The 24,842-nt window shown below is 42.7% G+C and overlaps 1 protein-coding gene across 8 annotated transcripts in view; it reads left to right on the top strand.

The window, feature by feature from the left end:
- The window catches only part of MTUS1 (microtubule associated scaffold protein 1), a 157,491-nt gene that overhangs the window by 128,903 nt on the left and 3,746 nt on the right, over nucleotides 1-24,842 (top strand). For 4 of the 8 annotated variants that reach the window (XM_033400645.2, XM_004277182.3, XM_033400646.2 and 1 more), the window contains 6 exons: nucleotides 504-570; nucleotides 16,419-16,633; nucleotides 18,068-18,173; nucleotides 19,600-19,673; nucleotides 19,828-19,923; nucleotides 22,649-22,765. In XM_033400645.2, the coding sequence (XP_033256536.1) occupies nucleotides 504-570; nucleotides 16,419-16,633; nucleotides 18,068-18,173; nucleotides 19,600-19,673; nucleotides 19,828-19,923; nucleotides 22,649-22,765 (675 nt within the window). Of the gene's footprint in view, nucleotides 1-503; nucleotides 571-16,418; nucleotides 16,634-18,067; nucleotides 19,674-19,827; nucleotides 19,924-22,648; nucleotides 22,766-24,842 lie in introns of those variants that run through there. The other 4 variants (XM_049704140.1, XM_049704139.1, XM_004277180.3 and 1 more) reach the window with 2 other exon arrangements.

Here is a 24,842-nt window from a genome sequence, read left to right as displayed (position 1 = left end):
TTTCGCCGTGGCTTTGTAAGAGAAAGTAAAAAATCCTTTTTAGAAGTAAACGATTGGCCTCCTAAGGAAACTTTTCTATTTGCAAATATAGGATAAAGTTCATATAAGTGCCTGTGTTTAGAACATTAAACGTTTATCTTAGACTGATTAGGCCTTTTATTGCCCTTGGAGGAGGAGAATGCATTACGTCTTAAGTATGCCTTAGCTGAAAGGTTCTGGGATCAGCAGTGAAGCATGGCTCAAAGTAAATATTTTTAAACGGGCCATTCAGTGCCTCAAATGAATGTTTCACGAGGACCTGAGAAAATACAGATTTTTGAAATGTGAATTTCCTTAACAACTAAGGGACATCTGTGTTTTTTAACAACACAAACTGTTAGCCTAAATGATTCATATCTTGGCTTCTCAGTTCTGAGTCTCATTTTCCTGGTGATAACAAATGTGTGCTTTACTGAAAGGGACCCTCTTGAAAAGATGAGTAACTTGATGTGTGTTTTCCACAGCGGGAGGAAGCATTGCAACAACACAAAACCCTATCTCAAGAACTTGTTAACCTCCGGGGAGAGCTAGGTAAGAGCTTTTTTTTTTTTTTTTCCTTCTTCCAAGTTTTTCGGGGGGAGGGGAAAATTGTCCCAGTTGGTTTTCCTGTCTGCGTGGTGTCTGCCGGAGCTGCATGCTGGCAGTGTCAGCCACTCACTCCGGTATCTGTGCAAACACTGACCATCGACGTTTCTGTTGAATCTTGGCAGTTTGACCTCAAGTTCATGGAATTCTGGGCACTGATCTGACTAAGCCTAGCAGAGTTTCTGATGACCAAAACATTTCTTTTCCTGGAGAGAGGGACGGAATGCTTTTTGTAAGTGTGTGGATTACAGTTAGATAATTCCGTCAGGTTTTTTTCTTTCTGGAACCATCTTTCACGTGAAAGAGTGGTGAGGAAATTCCCTCTCCAGTAGCAGTAATGATATTGCACTTCCTTGGGTGCTCTGTGAGTAGTGGGTATAGCATTAGAAGGTGCACTCTGTGCTAATCTTCCAGCTGGACTGGCAGTGAGAAGGACGCAGCTCCACAGGAAGCCAGGTGTCTCTCCTGCCTGTGGCACTCACCCCCCAGGGCTGCTGTTTCCAGGCCGAACTCTCTTCTAGTTCTTGTCTTTCCTGGAAGAGCCCTGGGTTCGTGCAGCAGAGACAGTGCTGCCTTTCCTGCCTCAGCCTGCGTGTTAGAGCGAGCTGACTGCCTCGGGAGCCCCATGCACTGTAGGCACCACGGCCCTAGACAGTCAGCTTCCTGCTGTAGCTTCAGCCAGGTCTGGAGCAGTTCATTGAAAGGCTGCCTCCCTTGCCCTTTGCGGTTTTCTGTGTGTGCTGAAAGCGTGTGTCGGTACGTGTATAAATAATGCAAAGGCCACAGCCAGAGTTGAAAATTATGTTCGTCTAGTTCCAGGAGAAACTGCTCGTTTTTCTTTGGACAACACCAGAGTTGAAATACTGTCAATATATATAATTTGCTGGACTTGAACCCTCTTAAGTCCCCCTCCCCTACCATGCCCGGGCAAAGATCAAGTAGCCATGAACGTGGAGTGAAGACTTCCGTCTATATTCCTCTTCTCTCTTCACCCCCCGAGGCAGGGCAATGCCAGACTCCTGACTCGCCCGAATACCTCGTCCTGGGCATCATTTTCTCCTGATCTTAGGAAGGACTCTTTTGGGAAGAGTAATTGTGAGACAGATGGAGCTTCAGGACCCCAAAGACTTGAGAGTTCTAGGAAAACAGTTCAAGGAAACCACAGATAAGAAACAGCCTGGCTCCCAGGGACGTTTAAGGCTCTCTGCCAGGTTACTGAACGTGACTGGTGTCCTTTTGATTACCCGGATGACCAACTTAACTTGCTTTTGTCTGCGCCTTAAGTAATGTAATGGATATAGGGTTAGCAGATCAGGAGAGAGGTCTTTTTGTGTGTGTTTCAGGGTTCGCTCTAACCCGGTAGAGGTGGAGAGGAGCCTCGCTGGGGGTTCACGTTTCAGCCTCCCCTCAAGACGAGGCAGATGCGCCAAGGGAACACTGTTCTCATTCAGTCAGTTTGAATGGGGGAATCCTCTTTCCACCTTTCAGTGGATAGCGCGATTCAGTGACCTCAATGGGACCCAGGGACTCATTACCTCCCGTTAGTTACTTAGCCCGACAGGAAATAGCTGTAGCCATTTGCACCCACTCTCACCTTCCCTGTGATAAGGAGCCGGTGCCCCGGTGTGGCTTTACTGCTGCTCTCGGAGTGTCAGGATGCAGTGTTTGGCCCGTCCATATCATCTGGTCACCCAAGGCTACACTCTCAGGAAGTGTGGCGTTACTGCTGGTGAATCAGATTGAATTGTTCACGTAGCGCGTGGAGCATTTGGGGGAAGATTTTTGGTTCCATGAGGGGAAGGGAGAGAAGCCTTCTTCTGATGGAACAGTCCAGGAAGAATGTTCTCAAAGCTGCCGGTTTGATTGATTGAGCTGCAATAGGAATAAGTTCACACCACAAAGTTTACAGCTCAGTTTTAAAATGTGAGGCAGTGGTACAAAGCTGTTAGACTGTGTGGTCATACTGTCCAGGTTCAGATCTTTGGTAGCTGGGTGACCTTGGGCAGGGGAGACAGAGCACACGCCTTCTGTCCCAACTTCATTCTTTGTAAAATGGCGGTAGTGTCTGCCTCAAGGGTGGCCACGAGAATTACATGAGGTAACTTGTTGCAAAGCGTCTACCACCAAGTATTAACTGCTATCAAATAGTAGTTGTTAAGATGCATGCAGTTGACAGGTGTGTAGTAACTGCATTTGCTATTTTGCGAGGGCAGAGACTCTGCTGCAGAAAGGAATAGTAATTCGACTCAGTATTATTAGAAATGCCTCAGGACAGGTTATTTTTGCTCTTCACGTACAAATGGAAAGGTGAGAGGTGATGGATCCCTTCCTGATATGTTAGAGGCGCGTGGGGTGTGGAGTCCACCGTCTGGTTTTTGTGCTTCTAACCGTCCACTCCTGGTTAGAAGTTACCTGACTTTTTTGAGCACAGTTTCCTCACTGGTGATAGGAAGTTAACATGCATTTTGCTGGATTTTTTTTGGAGTTTGAGTAAGGTGGTAGTACATGTGAAGTGACTGGCATAGTGACTGGCCCATCACAGGCAACTCAAGAAAAGAGAGCCACCACCATCAATGCCATCAAAGGACCCACCTTTCCCCTCTGACATAATGGGGCATCGTTGGTGTCGCTTTCCCATTGAGTAGTTTTTCTTTACCTCCTCTATGAAGATTGAGGCAAGGTTCCCAAACTGCTAAGAACTGCAAGGAATAAAGGACAACTCATAAGCTCAGGGGCACTGAAACCCAAGTAAAGTCTGCACTTCAGACCTTACTGCCTCCGATGATCTCCTCCCCTGACTGACTTGCCCACTGTGGTCTCACTTGTGCTCCCAGGTTAACCCAGCTTATTACCTCCAGCACAGCCTGTGTGTATCTGCATCTGAACCACGCCTGCTTTGTGGAACAACATAACATTTGCTTCTGCAAAAAAACTCTTTGAAAACCCCCTCACAGTCTCCTCAGAACCAAAGCGTGAGGCTCCCTTTGCTCCAGAGAGCCCTTGATATTTTGCATTTGTGTATATACTATATCTTGTGTTTTCCTATTGTCTTCAGACAGTAAACTCTTTTTTTTTGGGGGGGGCGGTCTTTGTTGCTGCGCACGGGCCTTCGCTAATTGCGACGAGCGGGGGCTACTCTTCGTTGCGGTGCGTGGGCTTCTCATTGCGGTGCGCGGGCTTCTCATTGTGGTGGCTTCTCTGGTTGTGGAACACAGGCTCTAGGCACACAGGCTTCAGTAGCTGTGGCACGTGGGCTCAGTAGTTGTGGCTCACAGGCTCTAGAGTGCAGGCTCAGTAGTTGTGGCCCACGGGCTTAGTTGCTCCACGGCATGTGGATCTTCCCGGACCAGGGCTCGAACCCGTGTCCCCTGCATTGGCAGGTGGATTCTTAACCACTGCACCACCAGAGAAGTCCCCAGACAATAAACTCTTTAATTGCAGAGATCCATTCCTGCTTCCTATGAAGATATATGTATATGCTTTCCATTTCCATGGGTAATTAATAAATATTTATGGGCATTTTAGGTTTTAAAGTTTCTTTTCTCTCTTTTTTTGGCTGCACCACGTGGCTTGTGGGATCTTAGTTCCCCCACCAGGAATCGAACCTGGGGCCCTGGCAGTGAAAGCATGGGGTCCTAACCACTGGGCCGCCAAGGAATTCCCTAAAGTTTCTTTTTATTTAGGAACAATGTGTGAAAATTGACGAAAATTGTGGAGTGAGGGGTAAATAGCCCATAGCTCCATATTTTGGCATATTCCTTTGTTTATATGAATATATACCACTTTGCACTCTTTTATTATTATTATTATTAAGGTATAATTTACATGCAGCGGGATGCTTATTGTTGCATCAGTTTGACAAACACACACACTCATGTAACCTACACCTTTAGATTACGTTTCCAGTAGACCCTCTTCCCCTAGAAGCAAACACTGACCTTATTTTTATCACTCGAGGTTAGTTTTGTCCATTCTGCAATAGAGTTTCATGTAAATGGAAACACACAATAAATTCTCTTTGTGTCTGGCTTCTTTCATGCCTAATGTTTTTGAGATCCTTCCATGTTATCGTAGATACTCTGATGTTTAAACTTATGTCGAGCACTTTCCCATTTTGCCTCTTGGTCTTCATACGCTCGTGGTTAATGATCACGGTAATGCCTTTTGAGTGGATGTAGCATAATTTCACTTACCCCTTCAATAATGTCATCGTAAGGCTTTCATTGTCGGCTGTTTTTCTTACCCATTCCCATGGTTTCAACTACAACCTATAGGGTGATGACTCACAGATTTATCTTTCTAGTCCCCTCCTTCCCCAAGCTGTAAATACTTTTTTCCCAGTGAAGAGCTGCCTCTAGATGAACCAGTCCAGTGTAATCAGACCTTCCTGACTCCCCAGCCCCTTGCTTCCGGAATACTCCGCAGTGTCTCCTCATTCAGACCTATGCCTCAAAGTCTGTTCATCACCTTCTGCACTGGATTATTATTCACTTACCACCCAGGCTGCCAGCTAAGGTCATAACCCTCTTCCTCCATCCTCCGCATGATACCAGGCTGTGCTCTAAATGTCGCCCAGATCCATCTCTCTTCAGCATTCTGGCTGCTTCTGTCCTAATTTAAGTCCTGTAATTTCTCACCTGCAGTATATCCCAGTGGTCACCTTGCCCCCAGGCCTGCTTCTCTCTTCTCCAAGTGCTACCAAGACTATACTTGTAATAAATCTCATGTGTGTCCTCTACTGGACATCTTTAACAAACATAATTGACTCCATTTTGGCTTTGGGAAGAAGTCCAAGCATACTAAAGTCACCATGTATGATGTGTCTGTAACCTTCCGGTGTAGCTTCATGGTGTCTGACCCTCGTTCTCCTCTCTGCACACCTCCTTTTCCCTCCCAAGGTCCCAGGCAGAGGCTCATTCTTGCCTCGTTTGTGCCTCCTCTCTGTTTGAAAGGCTCTCTCCTCTTCCCACTATCTTTCTATTTTTGCCTCTCAAACTCCTTCTTCTCATTACTTATTTTTAAAGTCTTAACTAAAATACCTTGTCTTCAATTCAGTTTCATTCAAATCCTTCAGACAAGTGAACTGCACCTTCTACTATACCCTTCAAGTACCTTGCTCTTATAGGTATTTGTTTATAGACCTCTTTTCACAGCGCAGAGCTGTGAGCACTTCAAGGGCAAGGCCAGTACGTCCTTCCTCTTTGTAGCTCTACCAGCTAGTACCTTGGGCCTGGCAGTTAGCACTTCTGATGCTTAGTACTTCAGAGAATGAATGAATGATTTTACTGCTGAGGATGGTAGCTAGGGAAAGTTGGTTTTATCCTTATAATATGCTTATACTTGATGGTTTCTGTACACAGATATTTTCCTATAAACTGTTAAAACTAAGTAATAAAGTAAGATGAGCTATAGTTCTCTTGAAGACATTTTACATGATGCCTGACAATCCCAGTTAATCAGGTCATTTTGAAAATGTCAGCCCTCAAAAGAAATTACAGTTCAATTTAATGTTCTACATAATCCACAGCAAACATTTTACCTCTGAGATATGGAATAAATGTGTCATTCTGATTCTTATGGTCATGTTAGTGTAATGGAGCGCCATAATTATGATCTTTTAGGGTTCCTACTGTATTTTTGTATTGATCTTAATCATTGGAATCACATTTTTTCATCTAAATTAATGAAGAAAAAGGTAGTTTGTATTTCACAATTATTTTCTAGCCATCAGAATTAATAGCTAACTCACATCTTTCTATACATTTGTCCTGATTGTTCCTGTGTCATGATACAAATGAGATTTTAACCCTTTATTCACTAAAAATTCCTGGAATTCCCATAATAATGGTTCAGAAGACTAGTCGATTTTGCCCTCTGTATGTAAAGATGATGGGTACGGCAGCAACATTTATTGAGTGCCTACTCTTTCCTAACATCAGTGTTCATCTCTAAGTCTGCTGGTTTGCATTGTATAGGAAGGGAGGGAGGGACGGAGGGAAGAATTGAGGCTTAAACGTTAATGTAACTTTCTTAAGGTCAATAGGCCAGAAAAGCAAAGCACCTGGATAAAAACCTAGGACGGCTAGACCACCAAACTCCCGTTAATTACAAAGAAAGAAACCATGGTGAAACTGTTGGAAAGATGGGGAAATCATTTGATATAAACACTAGTTTGCATTGATAACTACTTTTGGGATCTTTTTATTCAAGTCAAGAGTTCAAGAAGTATTAGATTAAAATATCTTGTTATTATGTACTAGGAAAAAGTGACTTGGTTCTGCCTAAAGCAGTGTACACACTGTCTAATCAACACTTGACTGTGTCTGTGAACTAACCTCCCTTCACACCTTAATGGAATGTGTTAATTCTTTCACTAGTTTTGTGTACAGTTATGGTTTAACAAGGTTGTATATTTAGAGTAATTTTAAAACTCTTTACAGTTAAGCCACTTTTGAGTTGCAGAATTCCAGAACTGATTTTTGAAGTGGGCTTTAATGAAAAATCTATTAATATGTAATGAAAACCAACCGTATGCCAAAACAATTCTTTATCTCACTGAGTTGATTGAAGAGGGAGTTGATTCCGTCTTAAACTTGGCTCGTTCTTTTTCTATCCTTGTCTGTCTCTTCTAAATTTAGACTTTGGCTGGCTGTCTCTATAAGTGAAAGGTTGGGTTCTTTCACCTGTACAGATGCACAATATTACCAAGCGTGTCTGTTCTTTTTGCTCTGGACGCACAGGCTCAGCGGCCATGGCTTATGGGCGCAGCCAGTCTGCAGCATGTGGGATCTTCCCTGACCGGGGCACGAACCTGGGTCCCCTGCATCGGCAAGTGGACTCTCAACCACTGCGCCACCAGGGAAGCCCAAGTGTGTCTATTCCGAAAGCCTATTGAGTCTTCTTCCTTGTCCTGGTCTTTTCCCTCACTTGTCCTTGTCCAGTTTTGATATGTTCAGTTTTTCCTGATTTAACGTAATTTGTCGGTGGTTTTCAAACTTCACTGTGTAATAAAATAGGCCAGATTAAAACTGCAGATTCCCGGTTCTGACTCGGGTGGCTTGGGATGGAGGAGTCCACTTGTAATGATCATCCAGGTGACTCTGATGCAGGTGCTCCCTGGGCCACACTTTGACAGCACACTAGCTGTCCAGAATGTTGTTCACTTAATGTAAAAAATGTATGTATGTAAGACTTAAGTGAGCAGAGTAAGAGGATAATACCAAATAGCTCTAACTGAACTGAATCCATTCTTGTACATAGGCTTCCAAATCATATGCATACCAGTAACTTTGGGGGTTTTTTGTTGTTTGTTTTGTTTTGTTTTAATTCTAGGTGGCTTTTTAAAATTAATTAATTAATTTGGTTGCATCAGGTCTTAGCTGTGGCTCTAGGGCTCCTTAGTTGTGGCTCACCGGCTCCTTAGTTGCAGCTCGCCGGCTCCTTAGTTGTGGCATGCAAACTCTTGCGGCATGCATGTGGGATCTAGTTCCTGGATGGATCAAACCGGGGCCCCCTACATTGGGAGCGCGGAGTCTTATCCACTGCACCACCAAGGAAGTCTCTGCCTACCAGTAACTTTGACCTGCCCTTTTGAACCTTGCCCCCTAAACATGAATCATCAGGGAGGAGACACAGAATAGTATCAGACTCACCTGTTCATTAATATTAAATTTATTCTCTTGATTGAAATGTGATTTCCTTAAAGTGTTAACTTACTTTCCTCAGGCCCGAAGCTTAGAACATTTATGCCGGTTATTCAGCCAGGCTTTTGACTCAGATCCACTTTCCAGCCTAAGTGTTTTGATTGGTCCATGGAACGTTTGCTGTTGTGACTATGAGAGCATCTGTTTTGCAGCATGTTGTTGGCCAGTGACTAAGCTGAAAAACAGCAAAGCCTTTGCAGACTTTTATTGGCAGGGAGAACCCGGGGCTCTGTGGAGGCCCAGCTGGCACCTCTGTACTAAGATCTGTGACTGGGCCAGACCGTCATCCCGCATGTGAATAAGATTTCATCAGGACTAATCAGTGTAGGGAGAAAAAAGATTGTTTTTTTACCTGCCTTACTTTGCAGTCTCTCTAGCTTGCACAAGATAATTAAGCCCTGTTATTCTGAGGTGTCCATTGTATGAATGCGTGAACTTCTCTCTTAATGCATCTCAAGTTGAGAAAACAGCCACTTGGATCAGGTTGTTCCGTGTTCTGTGCTATAGAACCTGCACTGAGAAGGGCTGAGCGGATTGAGTTCTAGACCCGGTTCTGCCACGTCCGTTCCCCCTACAGTCTAGGAAAGTGAGATTTAAGATAATACCTATGTTATTAACTCAAGACATGACTATGTTCTATTACATGGAATAATAAATATGAGAGCACTTTGTAAAGTATGAACTGAGCTTTAAAGGGAAGGTGGTATTATTTATGGGAGAATGGATTTGACGTGGCGGGAGGTTCGTGAAAGTAAATTCCCAGTAAGATGTGATTAGTGGAAGGCTTTTGAAATCAGTTCTTGTCAATTCATATAATGCCCAAGAGCAATCTGAAAGCTATTTGTAGCTAATTTCAAAATTCAGAAAGAGACCTTTGTCTCTCTCACGTGTCTGCCAAATTTCTTGGTCTTGTGAAAAAGCAGTACCTTTGGGGAGCAAAACCTGGGGCTTTTATGAGTAGATGATCATTCCACAGACAGTCTGTGAAGACTCACTCTACAAAATAGAGCACTCTTTCACTTTATCCTCACCAAACTGTAAGGTTAGCAGAGCAGGTGATATTTAGTCCTACCTGGCGTATCAGGAAACTGATCTGCAGAGTTGGAAATGCTTGTTGTTGATAGTCTAGGTCCCTGCCCTTCTGTTGTTCTTTGGGCACCAGCTCTCCACAAAGTAGCATTTTACTTTTTAAAAAGGGCTTCTTGGTTACTTTGTTCAGGTATATTATTTCCAATTTGAAGCAGATTAGACCCCGGTTTAAGAGAGTAACCAACACGGTCACTTGCCCTGGAAGTGTGTCATGAGCAGATTTCCCTTCAGAGAATAATACTATGAAACAATCGTGCTACTATGATAGAAGGTTATGTCGCCATTTATGGTTCTGGGGCTGGGGTACAGGAGAAGTAACGTAAGATAGATATTTGTTTCCCCTTCCTTTTATACACAGGTGGCAGAGTATTATACATGCTGTTCTGCACCTTGTTTTCTTCTTAGCATTTCTTAAAGATCAGTACACAGAGATCTTCCTCAATATGTTTTTAAACAGCTATAAAATTATTTTTTGGAAACGATTCCATTATATAGATATACCATAATTAATTTAACCAGTTTCTTCACGGTGGACATTCGGTTGTTTGTAATGTTTTGCTCGTACAAAATATGCTCTAGTGAATAGCTTCGTATGTCCCTCATTTTATATGTGTGGGAATATGTCCCACACATATATTCTTAATGGTGGAATTCCTGGGTCAGAGGAGTATGCAGAGAAAATGTCAGACAAACCCAAATTGAGGGACATTCTGTAAAATGCCTGACTTCAAAATTGACAAGATGATGAAAAGCAAGGAAAGACACATTCACAGATTAGAGAAGATGAGGGAAATGTGATGAGTAAATGCAGGTCGCTATCTTGGGTTGGAGCCTAGAACAGAAAGAAAGGACAAAGCTTGGAGTTTAGTTAATAATAATGTGCCAGTAAAATTATTTCTTAGTTTCGACAAATGTCCTGTCATAATATATGATATCAGCATTAGGGGAAAATGGGAGAGAGGTATCCGGGAACTATTCTATCCTTATGAGTTTTATGAAAATCTAAAATTACTCCTAAAAAGTTTATTCTTAAAAAAGCGGGGGGGATATTAGTAGAATAACTGGTGAAATTGGAATAAAGTCTGTAGTAGAGCTAATAGTATGGCTTCAGTGTTAAAACCTTCGTATTGAAAAATGTCCTGGCTTTACATAAGATGGTAACATCTGGGGAACCTAGGTGAAGGGTATACGGGAGCTCTGGGTACTGTCTCTTTGTACCTTTTCTATCAATCTAATAAAATTATTCCACAATTATAAGTTGTTTTTTTTTTAAAAGCATGTCTGCCCTGAGAAGTGTGTGCTGTTAAAGGAGTGGAGGGGTGCCCAGAAATAAAAGCAGGTGAGGTGGCCGGAGAGAGAGGCTGAGAGAGACCCAGAGGAGGCAGGAGAGGCTGGACCAGACACTCACCTCATTGCCCTCCTGGATGGTGCGGAGAAGGGAACCCTGCTCAAGGAAGGGCTGGCACTCACAGCAGGCCTGCTGGAAGCGTCTAGGGAGAGTGTGGGTGTACAGCTGGGGAATGAAGTCATCTTGCTTTCCTGTTTGTCTCTCCTTTCGGTCACGAACTCTTGTATGGCATCGTGAAACTTTGCATGAGCTTCTGAGGGACCTTACCTCCCTAGTTTTCTTGTTCTTTTTTCTCTTCCATATTTTATGTCTAATTTAGATAAAATTACCTAAAAGTTGGAGAAATTCTATTGCATATAATGCCAAGAACAGTAGTATTAGAAAGTGAAGCTTTGGGGTGGATGTGTACCCTGTCCTCGTGTGTGTGTGTGTGTGTGTGTGTGTGTGTGTTTACCTTCTTTGAATACTAGACGAGCAGTGCATCTTTGTAACTGTCACACTGTGTCATGGACACCCCTCACCGCCAAGCATGTCTTTGAGGACTCTTCAGACGCATTTGAATCGGTGGACTTTGGCAAAGCTAGCAATAATAGCAGTAACATTTGTTGCATACTTAACTCTGGTCAGGCACCAGCCAAGCGCTTCACATATATTTTATTTAATCCTGCAGTGGAAGGCACTAATATTAGCGCCACTTTAAAAGTAAGGAAGTTCAGGCTTAGAAAGCTTAAGTCATTTGCTCAAATCACATAGCAGGTAAGTGGTGTGGCTGAGATTTGAACCTAAGTGTTTAGCTCTATTCTGTTAAGACATTTATTTATGTTCCTGAGAATTAAAGTATTTCTAGTTGTCTCATGACGAAAACTGCTACTCAGATATAAAACTTAAGAAAGCCGTGTATCATTTCAAAAGAATACTAACAATTTAGGGCCATGGTTGTATAATGTTTTTCATTGTAAACAGCACATTTATCAGTCACCAAAGGGAAATTGGTCTCCATGAGATGGAAATAATAAAAATCTGACCCTTCCTCCTAGGAAAGGCCACCAGGACCAATGAGGTAATGGCTGTACTTCACTCCTGGGGAAAACTCCTGAAGGACCCAGGACGAAGCCAGTTCTCTTCTCAAGGTTATATTTGATTCAGGCATTGGACCTTCTGTAGATGTCATCCAAATAATCGAAAAGGAAAAATTTCAAGCATTTCACCACTTGTGAAATATTTTTTCCTTGCTTAGTTATCCATGTTTTAAACTGTCAGGGGAGTGTCTCTCTGTTTTTCCTGTTCTGTCCTTGGCCTGGTTCATCTCAGGTTGAAATGTCAACTTCCAGCTTGTAATGTGGCCTTATGTTTTAGGGCTGATCTTTTTTTTTTTTTTTTTTTTTTTTTGGCGGTACGCGGGCCTCTCACTGCTGTGGCCTCTCCCGTTGCGGAGCACAGGCTCCGGACGCGCAGGCTCAGCGGCCATGGCTCACGGGCCCAGCCGCTCTGCGGCATGTGGGATCTTCCCGGACCGGGGCACGAACCCGCGTCCCCTGCATCGGCAGGCGGACTCTCAACCACTGCGCCACCAGGGAAGCCCAGGGCTGATCTTGTAAATGAGTTGGTTTCTTTCCTTCGCTTCTTAATTCTGAAAACTCTGTTTCTCATTTTAATTAACAGATTGCTGGAGAGGCTTCTGCATTTTCCCAATATGGGCACAAAAAGGAGAATCCTTCAGTTTTCCTGCAGGCAGTGGTCTCTGGTGTGCTTTATCACAGACGTGCTTTAAAAATTGTCTAACAGAATGATTAAAACAGTAAGGACAAAAGGACTACTTTGTAGTCTGTGGATTTTGCATCCGTGCACTAACTTCATGAAAACAGTATCGCCTAACACTGTGCGAAAACTCCTTGCTTAGTCCGAATTCTGAAAGATTCATGTTTGATTTTGGCTGTCTTGGGTGTTTGATTAATTGACTGAGAATTCTGGAGAATAAGCAAGGAGGAGACAAAACTGAGAACAGGAGTAAGAGCCCAGCTGCATAGAAATCGCTCCTAAATTGAAATAAGTACACGGAAAAGTCCAGGACTGAAGCCCCAGGCTGGCGTCCCCGACTCCCGACGAGTGTGTCCAGCCATCAGGGGTCCTGAGAACCCTTGATACAGCGTTGACATGTGTGTCCTTTAGAAAAGTATTTCACGAGTCTTTATGCCAGATAAGTGCTTCCCCAGGAGCCCAGGCCCGTTAACTCAAAGTAGAGCCATTTGTGTGAGGGATCACTTCAGCCCAGCTGTTCCTGCACAGCTGCAGGCTGATGTCACCACCTGGGGCCGGGCCTGCCTTGGGACTGTTGTCCTAACAGCAGTAACCACCGCTCCCCCATCCGACCCATTTTTTTTTCCCTGTACCCTTCCTTCCCTCCTGTCCTCCCTTTACCTCTCTGCACAGTGGCCAACAAAATCAAACACTAGTTAAGCTTCTTTAAAAAAAAAAAAAGAGGAAACACCCTGTCCGGCCGCCAGTGTGAGTGAGAGGATTTCCATCTATCCTTTTTGATTTTAAAGTTATACAGTTACACATTCAGACTGACAGTCTTTGATTACAAGCAGATGTGTTGAAATCCGGCAGGTGCAGCATGCTGCTAACTTCTACACGGAAGCTCTTCTAGTTTTTGGTTCACTTAGACATTTTATCTCAGATATGAGCCTTCAGATGAGCTCGAATTTTTTGTTTGTTTTTTACTTTGCTGTTATCTGAAATCCTGAGGCAATTAAGTCAGAAGGCTGTGTGAAATCAAGATTTCTCTGACTAGAAAAGCTATTGTGATGCCTTTATTGACTGTTCACAAATAGTTTTCTACTGCCTTCTTTCGTATAGAGCTGTAACATGGAATTCACACAAGGAGGCTTGTGGCCCTATCATTTTATTTGTATTATTTTGGAAAGGCAGTGGAAGCGAATACGTTTACCTCTTTGGCTAACATTTGCCTTCGTGGATCACTTTTTCCTCCTTTGATAAATAAGTAGTGATATGAGGAGCATATTCTGTAGCAATCAGCATGGCCATCATCTTTTAATAAATTCTTTTAAGGAAAAAAATCACTTCCCAAACAGAGTCCCAAAGGCCTGAGTTGTTGGTGATGTTGATGATCTCTGTAATCTGGCCTACACGTGCCTTGTTGAGTCTTCTCTCCATCTTTTCTGCCTTGGGAATGTTCTAACTCCCAAGGTGCACTGTGCAAGCTCCCCATTGCTCATTGTGGAATACAGTTTTTACCCTCGATATCAGGGTAGTAGTTCTTGCTTTGTTTTTGCCTTTACTGTTAGTTCAGTAAACATTTGTGGGTTTATTTGAATTTTAAGGGTGCTCTTTAGCAGACACTATGCTTGTCATTATTTCAATATGACTTATTTTACTTCTGAAGGAATACTGATATGGGACAAGTAGGGGCTGGTATTTCTACTGCCATGTGGCATATTCCCAAGAAAACAAGTCTACATCATTGCCCGAAATCCATCCCAGGAGCCAGCCAATTTCCCACTACTTAGGTCAGAATAATCATTGATCTAAGCTATCCTCTTCTCCTCCCTAAAACAACCTTTTTCCTTCCACTACTCCACAAATACATATTCCTTACCAAAAGAGACATAAGGATTACTTTATAATAAACAGACTTACCAGTACCCATTTTGCATGAATCCATGGGCACTCTGGGGTGTTGAGAACATGCATCCTCCTTACAGAGTAGCACTCCTTTCCCCCATATCTAACATAAGGACAGGAAGGCTGCAAAAGTCCAAAGTCAGGCTTCCCAAGAAATGATAGAACTCTTTCAGGATTTTTAAAAAATTTTTATTGGCATATAGTTGATTTACAATGTTGTGTTAGTTTCCGGTGTACAGCAAAGTGAATCAGTTATATATATACATATATCCACTCTTCTTTAGATTCTTTTCCCATGTAGGCCATTCCAGAGTATTGAGTAGAGTCCCCTGTGCTATACAGCAGGTTCTTATTAGTTACCTATTTTATATATAGTAGTGTGTGTATGTCAGTCCCAGTCTCCCAATTTATCCCTCCCCCACCATCCCCTGATAACCATAGATTTGTTTTCTACATCTGTGACTCTACTTCTATTTTGTAAGTTCATTTGTACCCATTTTTTTTTACATTCCACATATAAGCGATATCATATGATATTTATCTTTCTGTGTCTGACTTACTTCACTATGACAATCTCTAGGTCCATCCATGTTGCTGCAGATGGCATTATGTCATCCTTTTTTATTGCTGAGTAATATTCCATTGTATATATGTACCACATCTTCTTTATCCATTCATCTGTCGATGGACACTTAGGTTGCTTCCATGACCTGGCTATTGTAAATAGTGCTGCAATGAACATTGGGGTGCATGTATCTTTTTGAATGGTGGTTTTCTCCAGGTATATGCCCAGGAGTGGGATTACTGGGTCATATGGTAGTTCTGTATTTAGGGGTTTTTTTTAATTAATTTATTTTATTTTTGGCTGCCTTGGGTCTTCATTGCTGCACACGGGCTTTCTTTAGTTGCTGTGAGTGGGGGCTACTCTTTGTTGCGCTGCGCGTGCTTCTCATTGCGGTGGCTTCTCTTGTTGCAGAGCCTGGGCTCTAGGCACATGGGCTTCAGTAGTTGCAGCACACAGGCTCAGTAGTTGTGGCTCACGGGCTTAGTTGCTCCAAGGCATGTGGGATCTTCCCAGACCAGGGGTCAAATCCGTGTCCCCTGCATTGGCAGGCAGATTCTTAACCACTGCGCCACCAGGGAAGTCCCCTTCCGCCCATTTTTTGATTGGGTTATTTGGGTACTTTTGATATTGAGCTGCATGAGCTGTTTGTATATTTTAGAGATTAATCCCTTGTCGGTTGCTTCATTTGCGTATATATTCTCCCATTTCTTTCAGGATTTATTATAGTCTGTGTGGGTATGTGTTTATGTGCAAGCTCTGCAAGGTATTGTTAGTACTTCTGTTTTTGGTAGTGGTAGTGAAGAGTTAGGATGCTCTGATTTTATGTTTATCAAATTACTTTGCCTTTTAAAAATGTTAACCTTTCAATATATTTACATTGTATTGTAGCTTCTCAATGTATTTTTCCTAAAGTTTTTATGTTCTGGTGATTTGTGTTCAGTATATTCTAGTATTTTGTTTTTATTACTATATTTTTGAAGTAACAAGTTTAAATTGGCTCCAGCTGCATACAAGCTTAACGTCTATTTATTGCTTCTCTCTGGTCTTACCTGCTCCTTCTACATCTCGGCTGCCTCCTCTAGTGGCTGGCCCGCCTTAGAGACGCCTCGGCCAATCAGAGCCTCCTCTCGTTACAGCCCCTGCACTGATTGGTCACCATGTGAAAGGGTGCTCTTCACTTGGGAACCTGGCTCTGCTCAAGGGCTTCTCTTACTGCTTGATAGACAGTTGGCTTTTTGCTGCCAGAGACCATTTCCTCTCATTCCCTTTTATCATTCATTTCTATACTATTATGTTTGAAAATCTGGTCCTGAGAGATTCGAGTACTCTGAGAGCCCTTTGTTTATGCTTCCAGAGTCATCACATCTGTGTGTGAATGTTATGAATTTAGGACATTTAGCAGGTTAAGTGTCATTTTCCCTTTTCTTTTTCCATCTCTTTTCAGTCACTGCTTCAACCACCTGTGAGAAGTTAGAAAAAGCCAGGAATGAGTTGCAAATAGCTTATGAAGGATTTGTCCAGAAGCTAAACCAGCAGCACCAGACTGATCTAACAGAGCTGGAGAATCGGCTTAAAGAATTTTACACCGGGGAGTGTGAAAAGCTTCAGAATATCTACATCGAAGAAGCAGAGAAGTACAAAACTCAGTTACAGGAGCAGGTCTGTGCTTTTAGAACCTGAGCATGTGCTTGGCCGTGGCTATTAATTTGAATTATGACTGTTGTCTGATGATGGCCTTGCTTTGATGACCTTCTCTTTGTTGGACATCCCTTGATGAACTTCTTTAAATTTTAAATAAATGAAAAGTTTTTTAAATTAAATTTTTTATGATCAAAGCAATGTACATATGTTGAGCGAAAGATCAGAAGAAAAAAAGATAAAATTTAAAACAACCCTTTAAAAAATTTTTTTAATTGAAGTATAGCTGTACAAGATTATATGTTACAGGTGTACAGTATAGTGATTCACAATTTTTAAAGATTATAACTATTTATAGTTATTATAAACTATTGGCTGTGCTCCCCGTGTTGTGCAATATCCTTCTAGCTTGTTTTATACCTAATAGTTTGTACCTCTTACTCCTCTACCTCTATCTTGCCCCTCCCCCTTCCCTCTCCACACTGGTAACTACTGGTTTGTTCTCTATATCTGTGAGTCTGCTTCTTTTTTGTTATGTGCACTAGTTTGTTGTAGTTTTTAGATTCCACGTATAAGTGATGTCATACAGTATTTGTCTTTCTCTGTCTTACTTCACTTAGCATCATGGCTCTCCATTTTGCTGCAAATGGAAAATGTCATTCTTTTTCATGGCTGAGTAGTGGTCCATATATATATATATACACACACACGCACACATACCTATATATGTGTGTGTGTATATAGAGAGAGTGTATCACATTTTCTTTATCCATTCATCCGTTGATGGACATTTAGGTTGTTTCCATATGTTGACAATTATAAATAATGCTGTGAACATTGGGGTGCATGTATCTTTTCAAATTAGTGTTTTTGTTTCTTTTTGGATATATTTTAAAAAATAAAACATCCCTTTATCCTACTACCTAGAAATAATCCCTTTGCAAACATTCTGGTGCTGCTAAAACATTGGCTTACATTTCTTCTTCTTTTTTAAAATGGCTCTTGTTTAATAACTCGTATTTTTCCCTTAATGGTATATCCTAAACCTCTCTTTAATTTCCTTGTTCCCATTTAAAATCAGTTTTTCATTTAGCTGATATTTACACAGTGCCAATATATGCCAGGCACGTGCTAGGGACCGAGAATATAGAGGCCAACATGACAGCTGTAGAGCTTACATGGTCCTGTCACCATGGAAGGTATCCTCGTTCCGTATGGTGGACTCAGCCCTTTCCATCCATGAACCCTGGAGAGCTGCATGTTGTGTTCCTGAGGCATGGTGGACTGGAGCATAGGGACTGGCAAACCCCAGCTGGGTGGTTCTTTACTTGTGTCTGGTAGGCCTTAGACTTGAATGCAAGCTCATGTGTCAGATTTCCTAATGCTGCTGCTTATTATTCACCTTAGGACTTTTTATTGATAAACTGTTGTTTTGTTTTGGCTTTTTTCTTATAGTTTGACAACTTAAGTGCTGCCCATGAAACCTCAAAGTTGGAAATTGAAGCAAGCCACTCAGAGAAAATAGACTTGCTAAAGAAGGCCTATGAAGCCTCCCTCTCAGGCAAGGATGCTTTTTCTCTTGAAATAGAATAAGAGCTAGTGGAACAGCGTGATATGTTTTAAGACGGAAATGACTCAAAACTTGCCCCTCTAGAGAATACCCTGTGGTATTCCGTTTGGAGTGTTTTTTGGTTTCTTTTTGCACTGTTCATTGTGAGGAGATCCCCTTTCCCCTAAGGATGCAAATAATAGTTTGTTATAAATGCCAGCCTTTTAGGAAATATAGTTTTGGGTTTTTTTTTTTAATTTATTTTTTGGCTTTGTTGGGTCTTCATGGCTGCTGGGCCTTCTCTAGTTGCGGCGAGCAGGGGCTGCTCTTTGTTGCTGTGCGCGGGCTTTTCCCTGCGGTGGCCTCTCTTGTTGCGGAGCACGGGCTCTAGGTGCATGGGCTCAGTAGTTGTGGCACGCGGGCCCAGTAGTTGTGGCTCGCGGGCTCTAGAGCGCAGGCTCAGTAGTTGTGGTGCACGGGCTCAGTTGCTCCGTAGCATGTGGGCTCTTCCCGGACCAGGGCTTGAACCCGTGTCCCCTGCATTGGCAGGCAGATTCTTAACCATTGCGCCGTCAGGGAAGTCCCCCTTTTAGGAACTAGAATGAACTTTTAAGGAACTTCAAGGCCCTTTTGGTAAGAGTTGTGCTTGACCACTCCAGATCCTGGGAAGGTGGAAAGTGTCAGTTTATATCCTGACCATGGTGAAGGGTCCATGCCAGGCACTTCACACCAGCACTGCTGTGAAATGTAGATGGCATTTGTTGAATAAAAAGATGTGTTTTATTACTTCATCGTGATTGGAAGGGTTGAAATTAAAGGAAAAGAATAAGAAGCCATTTTTTACAGAAGATAAGTGCCCATGTAGCTGAAGTCATTACACTGAACCCATTGCATCTACAGAGAAACATATGGACACGTGGTGAGAACTGACCCTGTGAACTTTGTCAGGGGCCTTCTCATCAGAAAAACAGACTTGTTGTGTGAGGTCAGAGATGAGAACATGTAAAAGTGGCCCAGGGTAGATGTTGGGTAAACATTGTTTTTCTTCCTTCCTGCTGGAGATGGGTTTAATTTGAGACTTCTGTTTGGTTCGTGAAGGGCAACTGGAACAGAGCACAGGGCCTCCTGACCAGGAGTCTGAAGGCCAGTGTTTGACCGCCCCCATCCCCATTGCCCCCAGGTGTGCTCTTTGTTCCCTGAGGTCTTTTGGCCTCTCTGGGCCTCTGTATTCTCATTTATAAAATGGGAATTATCTGCCCTACTCACCTCATGGGCTAATTTGAGAACAAGTCGTTTAATTTCTACAACAGTGCCATACAAATATAAAGTAATGTAGGCGCAGCGCCTCCTAATCAACTGTTGCATCCATGTGCTATAATGACTGTAGAATACAGTGATCTCGTAGGATGTTATTGACTCAAAAACATATCACTTCCAGAGATCAAGAAAAGCCATGAAATGGAAAAGAAATCCCTTGAGGATTTGCTTTACGAGAAGCAGGAGTCACTAGAGGTAGGTAAATCTCAACCACCACCACTGCTCCTGCCCACCTTCCCATCATCATTCTTGACGCTTGTATGGTTTGGGTACGTTTCTGTGCACATTTGCAGTGTTTCTGGTGCCCGCTTGTTTACTTACGTTCCACATTTCACTGTTTGTGTTTTAGAAACAAATCAATGGTTTGAAGAGTGAAAATGACACTTTAAATGAAAAGTTGAAATCAGAAGAACAAAAAAGACTATCAAGAGAGAAAGCAAATTTAGTAAGTTGCGTATGCTCCCCCATCACTAATGAATTTTTCTTCTGCTTAGCTGTCTTTTAGAGTCAGTTAAGTGTTCAGCAGCTAGAGAAATAGTATGGGTTTGGAATCTTTTTCATATCTTGCAGTATGATTTTTAAACTGTATAAAGTGGCTGCTTTGGTTACTGGTGTCTTTTTAATTCTAAAAACTGACGTTAACAGCTGAAATCCAATATATTGCAAGTGATCTAAGCTAATACCTATAGGAAGACAGGAAAACTATCAATTAGGGTCAGGGTTTTATGTAAAGACTTCATTTTTTAATTAACTTGCTATATAATTTACATACCACGATATTCACCCTTCTAAAATATACAATTCAGCAGTTCACAAGTTATACGTTGGTCACTAGGATCTAATTACAGAACACTTTTATCACCCGCCCCCAAAAGACACCCTGTACCCTTTAGCAGCCATTCCCCATTTCCCCCCCAAACTCCCTAGCCCTATGGGATCACCAGTCTCCTTTCTGTTTCTATCCATGTACCTGTTCTAGAGATTTCATTGACATGAAATTGTGCTATATGCAGCTTTTTGTGTCAGCTTCTTTCCCTCAGCTTATGTTCTCAAGGTTCGTGCATATTGTAGCAGGTACAGACATTTCATTCCTTTTTATGGCTGAACAATATTTCATTGTATGGATAATCCTCACTTTTTAAAAGTTATTTATGGATGGCTGTGTTGGGTCTTAGTTGCTGTGCGCGGGCTTTCTCTAGTTGCGGCGAGCGGGGGCTACTCTTCCTTGCCATGCGCGGCCTTCTCATTGCGGTGGCGTCTCTTGTTGCGGAGCACGGGCTCTAGGCGCACAGGCTTCGGTAGTTGTGGCATGCGGGCTCAGTAGTTGTGGGCTAAGCACACAGGCTTAGTTGCTCCGTGGCATGTGGGATCTTCCTGGACCAGGGATTGAACCCATGTCCCCTGCACTGGAAGGCGGATTCTTAACCACTGCACCATCGGGGAAGTCCAGTCCTCACTTTTGAAAACTACAAATTTCTCTGGTAAACTCAACTTTCTCTTGCAACTTGTATTCTTACTCCTCTGCATTCCCCCCAACTTTTTTTTTTTTTTTGCGGGGGGTGGGGGCTGCTTCTGTCTTTTCATACCATGTATTTGTGTCTGGGGCTGCAGAAGCAGAGCTTTTGTGCCACTTAAGACCTGTCGCAACTCTCGAAGTACCTGGGTCCCTCAGTGAGCTCTTCTGCTGATATGTCATTGAGAGACCCTCTAGACATTTGAATGCAAGTGGATGAGATCCTATTCAATGAAATTTCAAAGCTATTTATTCTGGAAGATTCTTAGAAAAATTCGATTGCAAAAGAAAGCTGTAGACTTCACACGCAGGGTGTAAATCTTATGAGTGGTTCAGGGAACGCTTTTAAAGAGCTTCCTGATTCTGCAGCAGCTCCTGAAAAAGTTCAGAAGGGAAACAGGTTGAGGAAAGCAGGACTATCTCATGCCTTACCCCACCTAAGCCTGCCCAGGTTGTGGGAAAAGAGCGTGTATGAGAGTGAGGGAGAAAGGGCCAGGTGGCAGAGAAGTAGGAAAGGTGCAGTGGGAACGAGGCTGCATGCACTCTGACTTTAAAAATCAGCAACATGGGATTTGCTCTCTTTATGGTTTAAAAAATCATGTGTAAAAGGATAACAGTATATGAAATGTAGGAAGTTTCTGGAAGAGCCCTGGAGTTGAGGATCGGGGGTTGGTCCCCACCCCAGCACTTTTGGGCCCTGAGCAGGTAGGTCGCTTGAGCTGTGCAATTCTGCCTCCTTCTGCGAAGTGAGGTGTTTAAGTGATCCCCAAGGGCACCTTCCCTGATTCTCCCTAAGGGTTGCTCCAGAGCGTTAACCACTGTCCAGGGGGATAGGTTTGATGATCGACACCACTGACTCTTGTCTGAGAAATTCCCTCGCTGAACACCAGATCGATAGATTTTGTGCCTTTAACTTGTGTCGTGCATTTTGGAAGGTTCACTTGAATTTCAATAATTAAAGCAAGGAGTTGGGGAATCCACCCTGGTCTCGTGCTCTCAGAGGATGATCTCCCCTTACATAGTGTTTATCTTGCATAGAATTTTCGCAGTGCACGTGCTCTGTGCCATGTAGGTGTTTGGGTGTCACAAAATGATGGGGTGTTAATCCTGCTCTAGAAGTACGGCCAGGCTAACCTAGTCCCGTCATAGCGAACGTCCAAAAGACTCAGCATGTGATTGCCATTCCTCGTTTTCCAGAGAGCCCAATAAACACGCTGCCTGTTCATTCCTCATGAGTTACTGACTTTGGATAGAGAGAACTATTGTTCCCTTTCTCCCCCCAAACACCTGGCCAGGACTTGGAATTGCGTACTCTCTAGCCAGAGTTCTGTTTTGTGTTGTAAGCTGTGGTTTTTATCTTACTTCCAGTAAAATATTTGGTGCTACCAATGTTTTTTCCATGTTAAGTTACTGATACGTGAGTGAAGTGTTTGTTTTCAAATGTGAAATGTTTTATTTCATTAAGACCAAAGACTTTGAAGTTAAAGATGTCTTAACCCTTCTTTTCACCTTTCTTTGAAACTGCCGTAAGAAGGTTTATGTCTCTTGCTACTTGTTTAATTTCTAAATCTAATCAAATGTCTTTATATTAAGAGTTTGAACCATGTGATTGTGTTAAATGATCAGTCACAGCCAGATCCTGCTGTGTGTTTTCCAGAAAAACCCTCAGATCATGTATCTGGAGCAAGAGTTAGAAAGCCTGAAAGCTGTTTTAGACATCAAGAATGAGAAGCTACACCAACAGGACATCAAGTTAATGAAAATGGAGAAACTGGTACATTTCATTCAGAACCTTAAACGGGGTAATACCTGAGGCACAGGAACTGGCCTCTGAACTAGACCTGTGGAATTGTCTTAATTGCTATTTAAAGATAGGAAACATAGGAGAGGTAGAAGAGGTTAAATCTTCTTTTCCATGTCAGCTTAAGGCTTATTCATTGCTACCTTCTAGAACATTTTTTTCAAGGAACGTATATACGGTAGCATTCAGTGTTTGGAAACATGACAACTCGCGAGTGTCTCCCGTTTCAGTGGTCTGGGAATATCCACCTGCATAAGAAGAATTTTTAAATAATGTAAAAGCCGTCCTTTAATACACTACCACCTCTGGATGGGTTTCTTTTGCTCAAAACTGTTGAGTACATAAATTAATTCCATCAGAGCAATTGAATCTTGCTATCTGAATTCTTCATCTTCATGTGAATTAGACTGTGATAAAAGAATTGCCCTTTTATAAAAGTAATCTGGTTGTACAAGTAGCCAGCACTATGCAAAATATGAATAAAGTTTAATTTACGGCCTTTAGGGCAGAACGGACGTTAGCATGTAACGAGTCCATCCAGGACCGCGTGTGTGAGCAGCGAGCCCAGTGCCCTGTGAGCCTTGGTCCAGCCCTGGAACATGACTGCTAAGAGCCTAGAGTCTAGCCAAGCCTGCAGGGTTTGCCGCGGCAGCATAGGTGTTCCCAGCCAGTGCTGTACTTTGTACACCACTTTTGACTGTGCCAGGCCCCTCACATTGCTTTGTCCCTTCTCCCCTAATTATGGGCAACTCAGTGTTGAGTAAGTACCTCAATTCAAACCCAAACCAGCCCTGGACAGTAGGGAGCATGGAAGTCACTCAGCATTAGTTTGTTTGGTTTTTGGTGTTTGGTTTTCTTCTAGAGACTATTACCTATCAAGGGAGGTAAGAGCTAAGCCCCCAGGTGGATAGATGGGCACTTTGAATGACCAGGAAGTTTTGTTTTTGTAAAGGAAGGAAAGAACTCATGGTCTATTAATGGGCCCAACCTAGTATATACACCAGTTCCTGCCAAAGGTCATCCTGTTGTATCAGGTCTCATGACTGCCAGTGTGGCCATCAACAGTGACTCAGGTAATCCTGTTAATGATTGGTTGCCCTATATGCCATGCACATATCAAAACTCTTCAAACCATCATGTGCAGTAAGAACAGACTCTGCTGTAAAATTACTCATAGGTCTTGATCTTTGCTGATCCGCAAGTATTTCTGTCCCTTGCCATGCCCAAGAGATTAGTCAGCATGGCATGGTGTATATGCAGAAGAAGGGGTTAATCCAAGGACAGACAGGTAAACCCACTGTTACCTTGTTTATTTGTAAGCTCCAGGCCTTTATTGAAAATAAGCCACTTAGAAAGCAAGGAGGCTTTCTCAGGGTAAAAACTAGCTCTGCTGATAATTAGCTCTAAGAGTGAAATTCCAGGGCTAGTTTCCTCTCCAGTAAAATGAGGAATTGGCTGAGATTAATATTTTAAGGCTAATTCCTACCCACAGTCTTTAATTCCAGATTTCCCCACCTCGTGTTTTTATCTTGAATTCCTTTATACTTCCTGGAAATTCCAACGCCCCCTTTTTCTTACACGCTAGTCACATTTGTTTTGGATATCTCACTTGGTTGGCTTGTCCTAAGCTTTTTCTGGATAATAAGATGTTAAGAACAGTAGGACTGCAAACTAAGAGCCAGAGTGACAGTCGCTTAGTCACGGGCAGCAGTGACAGGGACTTAGAGCTGTGATGTCGCCTCCGAGCAAGTAATCGAATCTTACCTTTAGAAACTAAGCAGGGATGTAACTGGCAGTTCATCGTGTTAACTGATTCGACGTCTTCTGGGCTTTTATCCTTCACTCTCTCAACTGATCAGCTTGTTTTCCTTGAAAGTTTAGCCTGGGCAAGCCCTAGGCAAACAAACGTATCTTTAGTTCAACCAAGGAGGAATGCTTTCTGCAGTGTCACTTGTTTATTTTAAGGCTCTGTAGAGCTTTGTGGATTGCCTTATGTGACCACTCGGAGGTAAATGCTGAACAGTAACCGGGAGACCATGATTAAAGTCAC

The sequence above is a fragment of the Orcinus orca genome, chromosome 21, assembly GCF_937001465.1.
Source record: "Orcinus orca chromosome 21, mOrcOrc1.1, whole genome shotgun sequence".
In the NCBI taxonomy this organism is placed as follows: Eukaryota; Metazoa; Chordata; class Mammalia; order Artiodactyla; family Delphinidae; genus Orcinus; species Orcinus orca.
The sequence above is the reverse complement of the archived record's forward strand: the minus strand, read 5'-3'. Positions and strand labels throughout refer to the sequence as shown.